Source organism: Vombatus ursinus, unplaced genomic scaffold (assembly GCF_900497805.2).
Source record: "Vombatus ursinus unplaced genomic scaffold, bare-nosed wombat genome assembly UNPS02004827.1, whole genome shotgun sequence".
NCBI classification, from domain to species: domain Eukaryota; kingdom Metazoa; phylum Chordata; class Mammalia; order Diprotodontia; family Vombatidae; genus Vombatus; species Vombatus ursinus.
The window spans coordinates 1,891,165-1,908,154 of NW_020944605.1; the positions used below are offsets into that span (position 1 = coordinate 1,891,165).

Genomic DNA, 16,990 nt, shown 5'->3' on the forward strand with positions numbered 1-16,990 from the left:
GACATAAATAGAGCAATAGTGAAAATGGAATGGGGTTAAACATGAAAAGCTTCCCAGAAGATTTTGCTTTTGATCTGGACATATAAGAAGATAGATTGGTGGTAAGGAGTGGGAAAGGCATTTTGTCTGTGAGCAATAACATAAAAAAGACAAAATAGCATTGTCAACAAATTTTCATCTATTTCTTTTTTTGTCCCTTTATTTCATAATTTTCCAATTGCATGAGGCTTGATTTATTGATACTTTTATTTTTTGTCTACATAATGCCAGTATTTAATAAATATAAAAAAAATTTTTCTCAGTGCTTTATTAGCCCCAGACTTCTATTTAAATCCCCTTGAACTTTTATTTCTTCCGTATTTCTTTTTTTTACCGTCACTTGATAAAAGACAAATATGTGCCACCGTTAAGTAGGTCAGTGTTTAGAAATTTGGGACATTCTTAATTTATTTCAAAATTAGAAAGAACTATAGTGACAAGGATATTGAAACCCACTAGAGGGTGCTGAGACCTCTGTGAATTCAAGAAACCTGATTCCATATCATGGAGTCTAGTAACTTTTAGAAATCCACTGAAATAGAAAAAATACAAAGATTTGGAGGAGATTAAAAAGCCTGGGCATGGTACCTGTCTTTAAGGTTATTACATTTTAGTTAGGAGGCGGGAGGGAGAAAAATTTCCTTAAAATTACTGCTATTTGAAAATGGAAAGAGCCATTTTAGAAGACAGGAAGTTTCCCATCAGTAGAGGTTGGATGACCATGTTTGGGGAATATTGTGTAGTGTTCAGAACTAATTCAAAGCTGGAAGAGAACTTAGAGATCACCTAGTCCAACCTCCTCATTTCATAGCTAAGGAAACTGAGGCCCAGAGAGGTGAGGTGACTTTCCCAAGGTCTCACAGGTGGATCTCCTGTACTCTACTTTAAGATATACTCCTTTTCCACTGTGCTACTACAAAGCCTCAGTGTCTTATTTTGTTTTACTTGGAAGTCACTAGGTATCTTAGTGGCTAGACTATTGCATTTGACATCAAGAAAACCATCACTGAAATCCTGCCTCAGACATTTACTAGTGGTGTGAATCTGAGGAAATCATCACTTCACTTCTCCAAGTTTCAGTTCCACTTCATGTAAAATGGGGATAATAATAGTGTCTACCTCATATGGTTGTCTCATGGATGAAATGAGATAATATATGAACATGTCACAAACTTTAAAGAATCACAGAACTTATTGCATTTTTTTGTTTTTTAAATAAAATTCTTATGTATATCTTTTGTTTTTATATTACCAAGACTCTCCTGTGTCTGTCCTTGCCCCTCTCCTTCTGAAATAGCCATCCCTAATACAAAAAAATGGTTTCTAAAAAGAGGATGAAAAGGGAGAGAATAACCCAGCAAAACTAATCAAATAAACATAGGATAAATATGACAAAATATGGATTGCTTCACAACTATGAACATCCACTTATGCAAATGAATTCAGGAAGATGTCTCTACCTTAGAGTCACATTTGTTTTTTTGTAATTTAGCAGCATTCTATTATTATTTTGTGAGGGTTGGTTTTTGTCATTTACTTTGATGTAGTAATTATATGTATTCCTTTCTTGGCTTTGTTTACTTTAATGTGTTATCTTTGCATCGTTTCATATAAGTTTATCCATACTTCTCTGTATTCATAACATTCACTGTTCTTAATGTGTGTTATTCTGATTATTATATCAGCTCAGATATTCCCTGAAGGCAATCAGTCAATGAACATTTATTCAGCACCTACTCCTGCCAAAAACTGTTCTAAGCACTGCGGATGCAATGAAATATAAAAGATACTCCCTGCTCTTGAGGAGCTCACAGTCTAATGGTGATGGGGTATGGCCCCTCGCCAAGACCTTTGCCTCTCACCCCGAAAAGAATTAAAGTCCCATTTGTTTAAGGGCCCAGGAAACCCTTAAACTTTCCTTGAACTCATTTACTTGATCAAAGAAGTCTCAAGCAGTTGCCTGAGGCTATAATCCACTCAACTGGCCTTTCCTTATAGCTTATTCTTATTCCCATCAATGTCTATCTCCTATCTCCCTTACCCTAATGAAGCCTAGTATATTTCCCATCTTTGATATTATCCAGACCCTAATCAACCTTATCCTTTCCCCTGGGCCCAGTTTTTTGTTGCCCTAATAAAGCCTAGCCCTCCACTGTCTATTCCCTGATGACCCCATTCAAACGCCCAAATACTCCCATCAGGGTTCTCCCTAAACTCCTCCAGTCACATCAAATTACTTGGCTGTATATAAGAGCCATCATGGCCCCCATTTGAGATTTCTTTATGGCCGCTTGTCCTCATGAGCATCACTAATGTTCAGATTCTTTAAGAGTCTGGCCCGTATAGTTCATCTGTAATAAACCTTGTCTTTGGCTGAAAGAAGACTTGGGTTGAATTCCTTTGGGCAGGACCCAGGTATTGTGATTTGGGGTTCTAGAAACTCTAGCATCTACACCTCAACAATGGGAGAGATGATATGCAAATAATTATGCACAAACAAGTGATATATAGGATAAATCAGAAATGATCAACTGAAGGAAGACTCTAGAATTGAGATCAGCAAAGGCTTCCCACAGAAGTGGGATTTTCTCTGGAAATTGAAGGAAGCCAGGGAAATTAAGAGACAGAGATGAGGAGGGAGGACATTCCAAGCATTGGGGACAGCCATTGAGGATGAAGAGACTAAGATCTTACATCTTTGCCACCCATCTCACCCCCTCCCACTGCCTAGCATTAGAATGTGTTCTGTTGCATTTTGTATGTTGCATGAATGTTGTATCCTTCATTAGACTGTATATTCCTTGAAGGCAGGGACTGTCTTTTGCCTCTTTTTGTATCCCCAGCATTTAGCATAGTACCTGGTACACAGGCAACAAGAAAAAAAATTAAATAAAGTGGTTCCACAATTAGAATCACACAAGACCTAACAGTGGAGACACTAAAGGACTACAGAACACTATATATCTATGAGCAAAAGAACCGGGGATCTGGCCGAAAATATTATACCCAGCAAAGTTAAGCACAATCCTGAATGATAAAACAAAGGGCATTTGATCAATTGTTAGATTTTCAGGACTTTGTTAAAAAAGTTAAAAAAAAAACAAAGAAAAGTGAACAAACAAACAAACCTGAACTTAACAGATTTGACATACAAGAGCCAAGAGAAACATAAGGTACATACCAAAGACTGATTACAAGTGATTCAATAAGGACAGACCATTTACCTTTTATATATGTAAAATGTAAAACATGTGTCTAAGATTGTCATTAGTAATTGGATAGTTCATAAGAAAGACTGAGTTAGACCTGAATATGATATGACTTTAAAAAGTAAAACCATTTAGGGACAACTAAAGAGAGTAATTATTTTATACAAATGAAGTGCAAGAGGAAGAATAAATCCAGAGAGGAATTAGATGGGGGAGGAGGGCTGGTAGTTCTGTTAACCTACTTTAATTGGAAATGGGTTGAAGAGGGAACAATACATATATATTTAGAAGGGTATAAAAGTCTTCTAAATTCAGAAGAAATAAGACAGTAAAAGGGTGGGAGTGGGGAGAGGATAAGGGATGGATCTCTAGAAGGGAGGGTGAGGGAATAGGTTAAAGGGAGGAGTATAGAAAGGCCTTTAGTTTTATAGGAACCTAAGGATTGGGGAGGGATGGGGGGGAGAGGTAGGTAGGCTAAGTAAAAGGAGGGCTAGGTAATGGCGTAGATGTAAAGTAGAGGAGTCAGGAGGGATAGAAAATAAAAGATACGCACAAACATAAAATCGAAGATCAGGAATAGAATTTGTTAGGGAAAGTATATGTGTCTCTCTGTATGTATGAATATATGTATATATGTGTATATATGTATATATGTATATGTGTATGTATATATCTATATCTACATATAAATATATCTGCACTTAATTGTAGCTTTCTTGGGAGGGAGGAGGAAAACATTCACAACAGAGAACAAAAGAAAACTTACAAGGAAGCAAAGAAAAGATGGACAGTTCTCAACACAATGTGTAGTATTTATCATATAGGGTTTCTTGAAATGAAAATTTGTTGTTACATATTTTGAATCCTCTCTTATGTTCTGCTATGCACATGACATGCTTTTTTTCTTTTCTTACTTTGTATTTAAGTTTCAATATGTAAGTTTATAATACATATTTATAATACATATAATACAGATATGTACATTTCTTTTTTTCTTATTATGTATTTGTGTTCTGGTGTTTGAGTCTAAAATAAAAAAAAAATAAAATAAAATAAAAGGGAGGGCAGTTAGGTGACACAGTGGATAGAACATTGGCCATGGAATCAGGAGGATCTGAGTTCAAATCCAGCCTCAGACCAGACACTTGACACTTACTAGCTGTGTGACCCTAGGCAAGTCATTTAACACCAATTGCCTCACCCCAAAAAATAATTAATTAATTAAAATCAATCAATCAATAAATGGATGTTTACTGTTTGATTAATTCTGTAATTATATGTAAGTATCTCCGAATTGGAAGAAAGACCAACTAATAAGCTTTCCTTTTGAGGAAAGCAGCATCTCTTACCTCAGGCTTTGTGCCTAGCCTGGGCTTAGCAGAGGAAAAATCAAGAAAACCACACAAAAGAGGAAACAAAGAACTTTACTTTCTTTATCTTGTTCACCCTAGAACACATATAGTGTTTTGAAATATGAAGCTCTTTATTAGAGATTTGGAGAGGTGGTGATGTTGAGGTCTAATGGAAAAGGAAACCAGGATAAATTTATCCCCTCTGAGCAGGTAGGTCCTCATCAGATAAAGTTTCAAGATTTGAAAAGGGTTGGGAAACAATGATCCCTAAGATCCTATCAAGGTTTCTAAAATGAGAGAGGCATAAATAACGTGGAGTGCAACTTTCTTCACTATTTCCTCTGAAAAACATAATTTCATCACAAACTTACAGTAAAGCTGATTCTTCTCTTCCCTCAATGAGGCAATGTGGTATAGAGATCAGAGGACGCAATTTGAAGTTATAATAGTTCAGCTCCTGGTTCTGCCAATGTGTAACCTATGGCAAATCACTTACACCCTCTTAGTCTCAGTTCCTTCTTTGTAAACTGAGAGGATTGACTAAATGTCCTCTGATATCCCTTCCATCTCTAAATCTACTTTGATATTATATATATATATATATATATATATATGTTCACAGTCATGCATATGCATATAGTAGATAATATAATAAAGTATGTAGGTAGATACTTATATTTATAACTATGCATCCATCTATCCATCCATCCATCCATCTATCCATCCATCCATCCATCTATGTATGTACATATGTATGTATGTATGTATGTATGTATGTATGTATCTATCTATCTATCTATCTATCTATCCATCCATCCATCCACCTACCTACTTACCTATTGGAGAATTCCAAATTTAGCATTACTAATCATCAGAAATGTTCATACTTACTAGTTTGTAGTTGCTTCTCTCTGGTCTGTAGATCAGAAAGGACTTGTTTAAAATGGTTAGTAAAAGCAACAAAGTCTGCATCCAGGAACATTGGGCATTGTTCTTTTTCTTTCAATGCTATGCTTTGAATTTTTAATCGCTCAACTTGAGGCTGAAGAGCTGACAGACGAGCAACTTCATCCTATACCAGAAAAATAGCACTTTAGTATATTATGAAAGAAAATAGCATTTTTACATTGTATGCATTACAATTTTGCTGTGAAAGTTGTTGAAAGGCAACAATGTCAGATTAGCTTTTTTGTTCAATATCAAAAAATTGATAAGCATAATCATGAAAACTTTGGTGTGCTCCTGTTACAGGCAATTAAATAGTGTCATCTTTATTCTTACTCATAATATGTACTATTTCTCTATCTATTCCAAGATGACATAAATGTACCTGAATGCAAGTGTAAAATGAGTAGCAAAAGATCTTCAATTCTATTCACAAGCATTTAGAACAAATTTTATCCTCTTTGTGGTTGGCCATATAAATTACTTTTTTATCCTTTTTTTTAATGTCCATTCTAGTTAAAATCATGTTCTTGGTGCTTGGGATAAAACTTTACTTGAAAGTCTTTTCACAGAATAACAAATTTTTTAGAGTTGGAAGGAAACTCAGCTGCCATCTAATTGAACTTATCACATGTCCCTAAAGTAGGCAAACAAAACTCTCAAGGGAGCCATTCTGCTACTGGGTAGTTATAATTGTTAGGATGTTTTTCCTGACATCAAGTATAAATTTGTCTCATTGTAACTCCCAGCCATTTCAGTGTTTTCTGTATTCTGGAGCCGAAGCCAACTAAGTCTAACTCCTCCTCCATATGACAGTTCGTCAGATACTTAAATATGGCTCTCAAGACCTCTTCCCCCATGTCTTCTCTTCCCGATGCTAAATATCTACAATTCTTTTAACCAATTTTCATTGGATATTGGCTCAAGATTCTTCATAATCCTGGATGCTCTCTTCTCATGGACACTCTAGCTTATCAATATCATTATTAAACTGTGTTTCAAGAAACCATGTTGGCTCTTTGTAATTACCACATCCTTTTCACTTTTGTGTACAACAATCCTAGCTCCATGATCTATAACCCTAAGACCTATGAGTTTGTTTGTTTTGAACCAGAAGTTACAACCTCATGCATATTTAAACTGTACTTATGAAAGGGAAAAATACATATTTTAAATGTCTACTCGTATAAGGATGGATGTGTTTTAATTTGTACCACTGGAAAGAATATACATTTCTATGGGATGACATATATCATTTAGAATATATAATTACTGAAATTTCCCATAAAAAGAGATAGATAACTTCTGCTCCATATCATAAGCATCCTAGAGTCTTTGTCAGAGATGTGCCTAATAAAATAGGGAAGGTCTTGTAAATGACATATTTGTGGTTGACCATGTAACACATTCTCATTAGCCCCTAAACCCTTGATTTCTGCTTTGCTTTACTATTCTCAGCAGCCTGAAGTACACTCCACTATACAAGACTGTCCCTAAGGACATACACATATAACACAGAGGAATGAAAATACATAGGGAAAGACATTCAGGCAAACAAACTCTCCAAAAGTATATTGTTCTGCCACATAGTTCTCATCTAGCTCTCATTTTCACCCCTATCAATACAGACTACTCTGTAGTCTAAGGGCCAGTTTAGGTACACTTACCCAGAAGCCTAGGATAGCTATCTTTTTATACCGCCTATGGGAAGTCAGAAGGGGAGAAAATTTGGTGCCATCGGGCCATACATACATCGGTCCCAGTGCATCCATTGCCTAACAGGTTTCTAGTCTCTACTCCCTCTAATTTATCCTACATATAGCTTTTAAATTTATCTTCCTAAAATACCATCTTTATCCACTGCCTAATAAATTAAATTCAATTTCTATCATTTAAGTCTATTCACTTCCTAATTCTTGTTTCATATTTCATCTTCTTTTTCTACTCTTGTGGATTTTCATAGGCCTATTTTCTACAAGTATATATTTTATTAGATCATGTATGCCCAGTACAATAACTATGGTGAAGCAACTAGCTTTTATCCCTAGGTGGCTGGCACTACGATATACTCTCTTTCTATGGGAGTTCTCTAAATGTCCATCTTTGTGCTATCCATTTCTCTGCAGGTCCTGTACCCCAAAACATCACCTCCTGAAGTTTTTATCCCTCTCGAGATCTTTCTCCCACCTCCACCCTCCCTGACCCTACCATCTCTCTAGGCGGATTGGATGTTCTATCCATTTTTGTTTAATCAGGAAGGAGGACAACCACAGGCAGGCTGCCCTTTGTAAGAAAAAGGTGGGCATGCCAAAAGGGGAGGCAGGAGGGATGCTTATATTCCTATTCCCTGGAGCATGCTGACAAAGTGACTGTAACATAGTAACTGCCATATTAGAGACAAACTCTTTTTCATTATAGTGCTTTTATGTATGAAACCTGCCAAGATGTATCACAAAATTGAATGGTGATTCTTCAGGGGGCACGCTGCATAATTGCTCAGCTGCCTCACTGACAAAAGTTGTTATACAGTTTTGCCCAATAGGCAAAAAAAGTTAGCTAGCCTTAGATACTTTAAAAACATCCAAAGGAATTTGATGGCTGTATGGTAAATGTTCAATCCCACTTCTTTTACCCAAAGGCCAAATTAATTGATCTTTACTGTTATTGAAATAAGTTGTTTGAAAGGTGAAAGGCTTGTTATAAAAACAAATTGCAGTCATGCTCAGAAAATAGGATAGCAAAACATCCTTTCATAGTGCTGCTAGAAAGATAAGGGAAAATGGCTCACCTTACAGTTTTTTAGCTGCATTTTTACGGCAGCAGGTTCTGCAGCTGGTGTGGCTTGTGCTTTCACCCAGTTTTCAGCAGCGGTTGTCTGCTGCTCCAATTGCTGTAGCTGAGTGTAGAAGGTAATGATGTTGTTTTGATACTCCAGCCAGGAAAGTCTTTCATTTAGCAACTGACACAACTCTATCCATCGGCTGTTCAGCTGTTCAGAGGCTTGCCTGATGCTGTCTGCATTGCCCCCTTCTAGAAAGACAGGGTGTTCGTTTTAAAATACTTGTCAGCATTTTCTGAAAATTAGCAAATCTAGAACAGGAAAGCATTTGATTTCAAAGAAGTCAGTTTCTAAGTGGACAGAAGCTTAAAAACGTCAATTTCAATTCTGACCTATAACTCATAAGATTTTTTTTAATCAAAAAATGATGAAAACACAAACCAAATAAATGAGGAAAGACAAGACATGGAAGAATAATGTTGAACCAAAGCTTAATGCTTAAAACTGTGGGTGATTTTATATAACGGGTAGGTGGAAGTTTTCCAAATTTATGGTTTTGTTGGGGGGTAGGGAAAAGGGCTCGGTTGGTTCAGAAATGGAATGACATCAGCATGGTGAACTCCCTTTATGGAAACTCCTTCTATGATGCTAATTGTTAATTCCTTTATAATTCATAGTCTTAGAAAGATTTCTGGAACCCTGAGAGATTAAGTGACTTTCTCATTACTGTACAGCTAATGTGTTAGAAATAAGACTTTACTCTATGATTAATGTTTATAGTTAACTGTCTCCAAATTATGAATACTTTGTTATTATAAGTGTTCAACTTTTATTTTGTAAAAATATAAATGAAGATTTAGGAAACTTTTAAAATCTAATTATTAGGTTTAAGCATATAGAAGAAATCAATTTTCAAAAATGTAGATATTATTACTATCTTCCATTAATGATCAGAATTAAGCATATTTGCTTAATTCTGAGACAGTGAAATTGTTAGAAGGTAAAACAATCCTGATAAAATAAAATTACATTTTTTAAAATAAAAAAAGTAAATCTGATATTTTTTCAATTTGCCTACATTTGATATTAGGCAAGAGGAAATAAATCATAGAAAATGCATGCATATGAATCAAAATATATGAAAATTATAATAAAATTTAAAATACCATATACACATTAAATTCATTCGATACTGTAGTTTTTAAAATCCAAACACTCTGTAGCACTATGTATAAAACATGAACATGTGCATATAACTATGAAAGCCAACATTTTCAAATTATCTGAATTTATAGTGCTATACTTATTAAATAGTGACCTTATATATTAAGGATAGGAGTAGAATACAATAGGAATTGACTCTATGATTTCATTGTTATGGTGAACTCCCAGCTGTGGAAACTCCCTCTTTCAATATAGATCAGCACTTTCTTTGCAACTTATAATTTCAGAATTGCATATAATACTTAGGAGGTTAAGTGACTGGTTCTGGATTACATAGGCACAATGTGTCAGAAGCAGAATATGATAAAGCAGATAAATAGATCAGGAAATGATTATTTAATTTTGATATAACTAAATTTGTCCTGATAACTATATATTTGTTTCTAGAATTGTGATTTCATTTGTATAAGGAATACATACATTACATATATATATATTTGTATGCATGCCTACACACATACATATATATACACATACATATATGTGATGCTGCAGTGTGAGAGGACATAATACAAATACATCAATAAATGTAGTAAAAGAACAATTACTATAATTCATATTTATATTGTATCTCCAAATTTACAAAATATCCAGCAGAATATAATTTATGTGACATTAGAAATTCTGGACTTGTTGGTAGCATGGCAGATAGTGTACTGGAAAACCTGAATGTAACCCTACCTCAGATACTTACTAGCTACGTGGCCATGAGCAAATCATTCAACACATTTTGCTCATCTATAAAATGGAGATAATTTTATCACTTAAGTTGGGTGATATAGTTGATGATGATTAAATGAATTATTTGTAAAGAACTTTGCAAATCTTATAATGGTAGATAAATGCTTGCTATCATTTATAAAAACAAAGATAGTAATGGTATGGCAATCCCATTTAAGAGTTTATATCTAATTTGAGGGTTCAAGAAAGGATTCATGAAGGCAGAGGTAGAATTTTGACTGTTGGATCAAATTCCTAATTAGAAAAAAAAATTTAGGATGCAGGATCAGTTTGAAAAATGATATGAACTTAGGATATATGCTGAAGTCATATTTTTAGGAAGGCAGTTTTGTTTCAAGTTGTAGATGCTAATGAATGTCAAGTTAAAAAGTTTGGATGTGAGTATTGGAAGACCAAGATGAAAAAGTCCTCGGTTCAATTCAAAAAATATTTACTGTGCATCTACTATAAAAAAAGGCACTATACTAGGTATTAGAGATACTTCAATACTGAGACATATCTGTGATCTCAACAGTGTGGATATAGCAAACACCCAGATGTGGAAACTCCCTTTTTTAATATAGAGTTCCACTCTTTCTCTGGACAGAAATTATAACCTATCCACATCTTATTGTCCTGTGTGACTCCTGCCTATTTCTTCTCATAAACCATGAATAAGGGTATACACGATACACTAAGAATTTTCTTCTCTCAACAATGTATTGAAATCAATGGAACAGATGACTTTGGGTTATCACTCGCTCTTGCTATGTGACCAGCCCATTTTCTTTGATGATCTTTGATACATTAAAAATCACAGAGTAATCAAACAAGGGTATCTTTATTGTTGTATCTTTCAAGGAATCTAGATTTTGACAAATATGAGAGATATCTATTTGGAAGAGAGGCTTTAAATCAGTACTTTGCTCTACAGAATACATTTTTTAGTGTAAATGAAAAAGTAAGCATGGAGATCTCTTGTAACCACTATTTTTTTTAGTCAGTCAAAAACTTGCTTTTTCTCTTCTCATATCTTTCTCAGGGATGTCCTTGATGTGTTTGTGGCTTATTCTTATAAGGATTTTTTAAATATGAGAAAGGTAAATGGGTATTTGCTTTTTGATATTTCCTCCATCAATTTTTTGTTTTATTTTATTTTATTTTATTTTGGCTAGGCAATGCGGTTAAGTGACTTGCCCAAGGTCACACAGCTAGTAAGTATTATGTGTCTGAGGTCCGATTTGAACTCAGGTCCTCCTGAATCCAGGGCCAGTGCTCTATCCGCTACGCCACCTAGCTACCCCTGTTCTATTTTTTAAAATAAGGTTCATGATTCTTTCCCAAGGGTAACATGTATCAAAGAAATGATAAATGAACCCAATGTAACTGATAAGATAATTTAGGAAGAAAATGTAGAAGGAAAAGAAAAGAAGGCTAATCTAGCAGAGAGCCTTAGAGTATATTCAAACCTATGGAATAAAAGATAGATGATGAATCAGTAAAGGATACTGAGATAGAAAAGGACAGATAGGACAGGATCATCAATTTAGAGTTGGTAGGTACTTTTGAGCTTTGGGAGACCCAGAAGAGAGCAGTGTTAGGGAAACCAAAGGATGACAGGATGGTTAGCAATGTCAACAGATATAGAGAAGATATGGAAGATGAAGGCTAAGAAAAGGCCATTGAATTCAGCAGTGACCCAATGTCAACAAAACAGAGGAAATGTGTGTTGAGGTGATTTATATTTATTATACTATTATTATTATATTATATATAATATATTATCATATTATTTATTATATTTTTAGCAATACTTTGTATGATGGATTGCAGAGAAGTAAATTGACACTCAGTAGCCCTGGCAAAAGATAATGAGTAAATAAAGGAACACGAGAACAGTGGAAATTGGAAGGCATGTAAGCAATGTTAGAGACACTTGGAGAAAGAAATGATAGTACTTTGCAACTAATTGGATATTAGGGGGTAAAAAAGAGTAATGAGTCAAAGAGTATTCTAAGTCTCTGAGTCTGAATTATTGGAAATTGCAATAAGAAGTTAAAACATATAGTGGGCATATATTGAGTTTGGGACATTCATGAGACCTCTAGTTAGGGATCTCCAAATGAAAAATATAAATTTTTGACTGGACCTCAGGAGAGGGGTCCATGTTCCATTAAGTATCAAAATTTAAGAAACTCAATTATTCCTCAAGATCCCCTTCTCATCCAACTCTGCCACTTTCCCATTCCTATACTACTTTTTAAAAAAAATTATTATTTCAGACATAGGACCACTTACTAGCTTCAAAATTACCTGACCATTCATAGCTCATCTCAGACTCCATCTATCACAAGATGTCTTACTCAGGAAAATATGGGTAAAAATATATCAAAGTCCATTGCTGTTAGTAAATTAATCATTCCTTTCTTCTGTGGTCCACATTAAATTTTAAAAGAAAACATAGTACCACCAGAGATTACATTTTTCTAACTTTGGTAGGAGGAGTTATAGATTTTCTATATTCCGTATGGAGTTTGGAGTCTAATGAGTGCTACTTTATTACAGCTTTTCAGCATTTATGTAGTCAATTAGTAACATGGTAGCTTGCATGTGGTAGCAAGCCTCTTTATGATATTTGGTTTTGAATGGTATACAGTAAATAGTGTAATGAAAATCTGTGATCAGATACGTGATCCTCATTACATGATAAATAAAACAACAAAGAGAAGTCAAAATAATCCATCAATTGCTTCTCCAATAAAAGCATAATTAAGGACAACAAATGACTAAGAAATATTTCTAAAAAGGTTATTATCAAATAATTAACACAAGAGAAACATTTGGAATATATAAAAATAAATTTATAACACGCCTCCAAAAGTGTGTTCTATGGATTTAAAAGATTAAGCATTTAGAGAGAAAGAAAATGTATTGCTAATTGATAGAGTAAAATAAGTTATTAAGAGAAGGTGGAGAACAAAGAAATCATTTAAGAAAGGAAAGGCTTGATCAAGCAAACAAAAGGGAAGCCCACAGAATATATGACTGGTCAGGTATGAAGCATATGTTAAATGGCTCCAAAAAAAAATTCATGGCATAGCTTGGAAGGAGCTCCAAAGGCTACAAAATAAAAGATTTTTAAAATGTATAAAAAAAGGAGAAAGGATAGTCACTGTTGGTACCACTTATTGCCTGAAATCCAAAATAAGCATTGAGGGATGAAAAGAAGATTCACAGAGAGTCTAAACAAAATCTTGATCTTGATTTCTATGCAGAGAGCTTTCAGAGAAATTTTAATTAAACTCGAAAAAAAAAAATGTCCTGGACTTTAATGGTCAGCTTGTCAATTACAGCTCCAACCCAGTATAACAAGGAGGAATGATAGATGGACGGATTCTTCCAATAAATGGATTCTTCTTTAGAATGAAGCACTTAAAAAGGATCTACTAAAGATCTCTAATTTAAGTAACTGTCATCTTGGACAAATAAACAACATCTCAGAAAACATCCCTTGATGCTTTATTAGAAAAAAAAATCTGATTATACAAATCCAAAGTCTGAATGCATGTGGCTTTTCATGTAAAACATGTCCCTATTTCATTTATTTGTCAGATCATAAACTTCCTATCCATACAATAAACTTCTTGAGGTCTCAGGCCACTCTCAAAGACAATATTTTAGGTGGGTTTCATGACCTGAGGTTCCGTAATATTAGGTGACTTGTCCATAATGTCATAACTGTTTTCATAGGAATAATTTGAACTTGGGTCTTCTCAAGTTCAATTCTGCTATATCCCATTGCTTCTGCCTCAGACCAATACCTAAATTAACATGTTGAAATTTCATATAAATATGACATATATAATGTATATGCATTGCACAATACAATAACCACTTCCCTTAAAAGACTGCTTTATATTAGGGCATTTCAAATCTTAAAGTAAAATTGGAAATGTTATTGCTATTGAGATGCATAAACTGTTGTACTTGAGATATTTTCTTGAGATAATAGACTTTTAATGGAATCTCTTTTAAATAGTTTATAATGGCACAACGTAGATTTACAGAATTTTAGAGCTGGGAGAGAAACAGTGTGGAGTAGGGGAAAGAATGCTGGACTTGGAAACAGGAAAGCCCTGAATCCAAATCCCCCCTCAGACACTTAATAGCTGCATGACCACAGGTGAATTGTAAACCTCAGTTTCATCAGCTGCAAAATACTTACAGTACAAGGTTGATGGGAATCAGTTAATGTATGTAAAAAAATGAATGTGTGGAACACAATCTACTCATTTTAAAATTGAAACTATAGTTCAAAGATGTGACTTGCTAAAGGAAATGTGATTTTTGTTGTTCAGTTTTGTCTGATTCTTTGGGACCCTATTTTGGGTTTTTTTGGCAAAGATACTGGAGTGGTTTGTCATTTCCTTCTCCAGTTCATTTTACAGATGAGGAAACTGAGGCAAACAGGGTTAAATCCTTTCTCAGGGTCACACAGTTAGTAAGTGTCTGAGGCCAAATTTAAACTTAGGAAGATGAGTTTTCCTGATACTACCTTTCTCAGCACTCTATCTACTGTGCCACCTACCTGCCCAAGGACACAAGATTAGGAAATGAGAAAACCAGAAATAGAATTCAGGTCCTTGTACTCTTTCTCCCATATGGAATCACTCTGGCTAAATTAGAGCACTAAAGACATTTTTAGGAATTCTTAAATATTTAGTACATTGATACAATCATTCACTAAGTGGGTGTCATTGGGAAGAAAGAACTAATTTCCTAAAAGTACCAAATTTGTTCCCTTGACCATTACATTGATGTGATCCAACCTCAAATTTTCTCTACTTGAGTTAGAATAAGAAAGTCAATATTATTTTACTGAATCTAATATGAAATGATGTACTATTCTGTTTTACTGTGCATTTTAGGTACAATTAAAACTCAAAATTATATTGCTTTATTCACTTATAGAATTATAGCACATCAGTATCTTAGTATAAAGGCTATGAACTGCTTTAAAAATAGTCAGTCACCTCAATATCTATTTTTCTATTTTGTTTGATATTTAAAAGTGTAAACAACTTCTAACCAGGCATCATGATACTAATAGAAACTATTCTGTACTCATGTATTAGAATCTCAGGGATAACATATTATAATCCATTCACATCTCATATTCTAAACAGCCTCTGAAATAGTCTCTGAATAAATACATTGTTCCCAAAGGAAATGGATCATTAGTTGAAGTGCATCCATTAATTTTATTACCTGTGCCCCATGCATAACAGACTGCTAAAGTATTTTTTAATTGTGGCACTATCCACCATCCAAGTACTTTGGAAATGGCACTTAATGTGAAGAATACCTCATCAAGTATGTTCATCTTTACTTGTGAATCCAGGATAGAAAATAATGCAAAACCTGTGTTTGTATAAATCTTGGCACACAAAGATATTTGCCATGACAGCTGAAAGTGAAGCTGGATAATAAATGCTCTTCTTATTTTGAATGCATTTTATTTTAAGTGTCAAGTTATTACAAACTCATTTGGCATTCATTTTAATGACCTCCATCATGACACAAGCTCATTCAGAATCCATGAAGAGAAGGGACACATATTGGAGACTAAATTGCCAGAGGCTTCATTTAGAGCCAGTTTTATTTTCATAGTATGGTTTATCTTTCCATTTTTAATGTATTCTTCCCAGATTAATAATTTACATAAAAGGCAGGCTGAAATGTATGCATGTTACTGTTTCACCTTTTCTCATCTTTTCTACTTCTAAATGTCCCTGAACCACTACAGACAGATGTTCTATACTTCTCAACTTTTCTTTGACTTCCCCTGTCCCAAAACTAAACAAACAAAAATCTTCCCTAAAATTTTAAAGTACAAAAACAATTTTTTTAGGTCAAACTCTATTTTGAGACTAGAACCACATGAAGTGTGTCAGTCAAGGTTTATTAAGTGTACACTGTATAAAGAATGCTGCACTTTGTAGTGTGGAGAGTTACAGAAAAATGGAAACAAAATTACATGGAACTGAGAAGGGAAGAAGCCATGTGGAAACAGTGGGTGTAACAGAGTTCTCATTACATAAGTGTGGCAAGACAAGGAAAACTGAAAAGTCCAGGTTGTCACATCATGTAGATTAAAGGCCAAAACAAAACCCTAGTAGTCAAGCTACTATGGTCAAACAGAAGTATTTTCCATAAGTGAGCTAGACCACTCTACTTGAGCAGTTAAGTACAGAATCATTCTGTATCATTCAAATCACAATTTTATTAGATTAGTATTAATTTTCTTCTTTAAAGCCACCATCTAGTCTTTAGTGAGTAATATTTGTTGAGATATGTTTAATAAAGTAATCATTATTACTTATATCTAAATATATCTTATTAAATTTGTTCTCCATAATCTTCGATTACCACATAGGGGAAAATCATGTTAGAGATTTGTTTGATATTTTTAATCACAAGGGTAGGAGAGAGAGGGAGTAGGAGAGGGGAAGGAAATGGAGGGGAGAGGAGGAGAAGGGAAGGAAGGAGAGGGTTAGATAGGAAAGCATAGGAGAGGAGAGGAGAAGGGAAGAGTTTGGGAGGAATGAGGGAAAGGAGGCCACTTTTGATTATAAAGATTCAACTTAATGTAAGAAAGCATTTCTAATGAAGCCTGGGGAAAACAAGGATCAGACTAAACCAAAATCTTTTGGCCAACACAA

At 34.4% G+C, this 16,990-nt stretch overlaps 1 protein-coding gene across 1 annotated transcript in view; it reads right to left on the bottom strand.

The window, feature by feature from the left end:
* Positions 1–16,990, bottom strand: part of DMD (dystrophin) — a 2,133,690-nt gene that overhangs the window by 1,488,708 nt on the left and 627,992 nt on the right. The window contains exons 19-20 of the mRNA XM_027841994.1: positions 8,334–8,575; positions 5,492–5,672 (exon numbers count right to left, since the gene is read on the bottom strand). Coding sequence (XP_027697795.1) covers positions 5,492–5,672; positions 8,334–8,575 — 423 coding nt within the window. The remainder of the gene's footprint in view (positions 1–5,491; positions 5,673–8,333; positions 8,576–16,990) is intronic.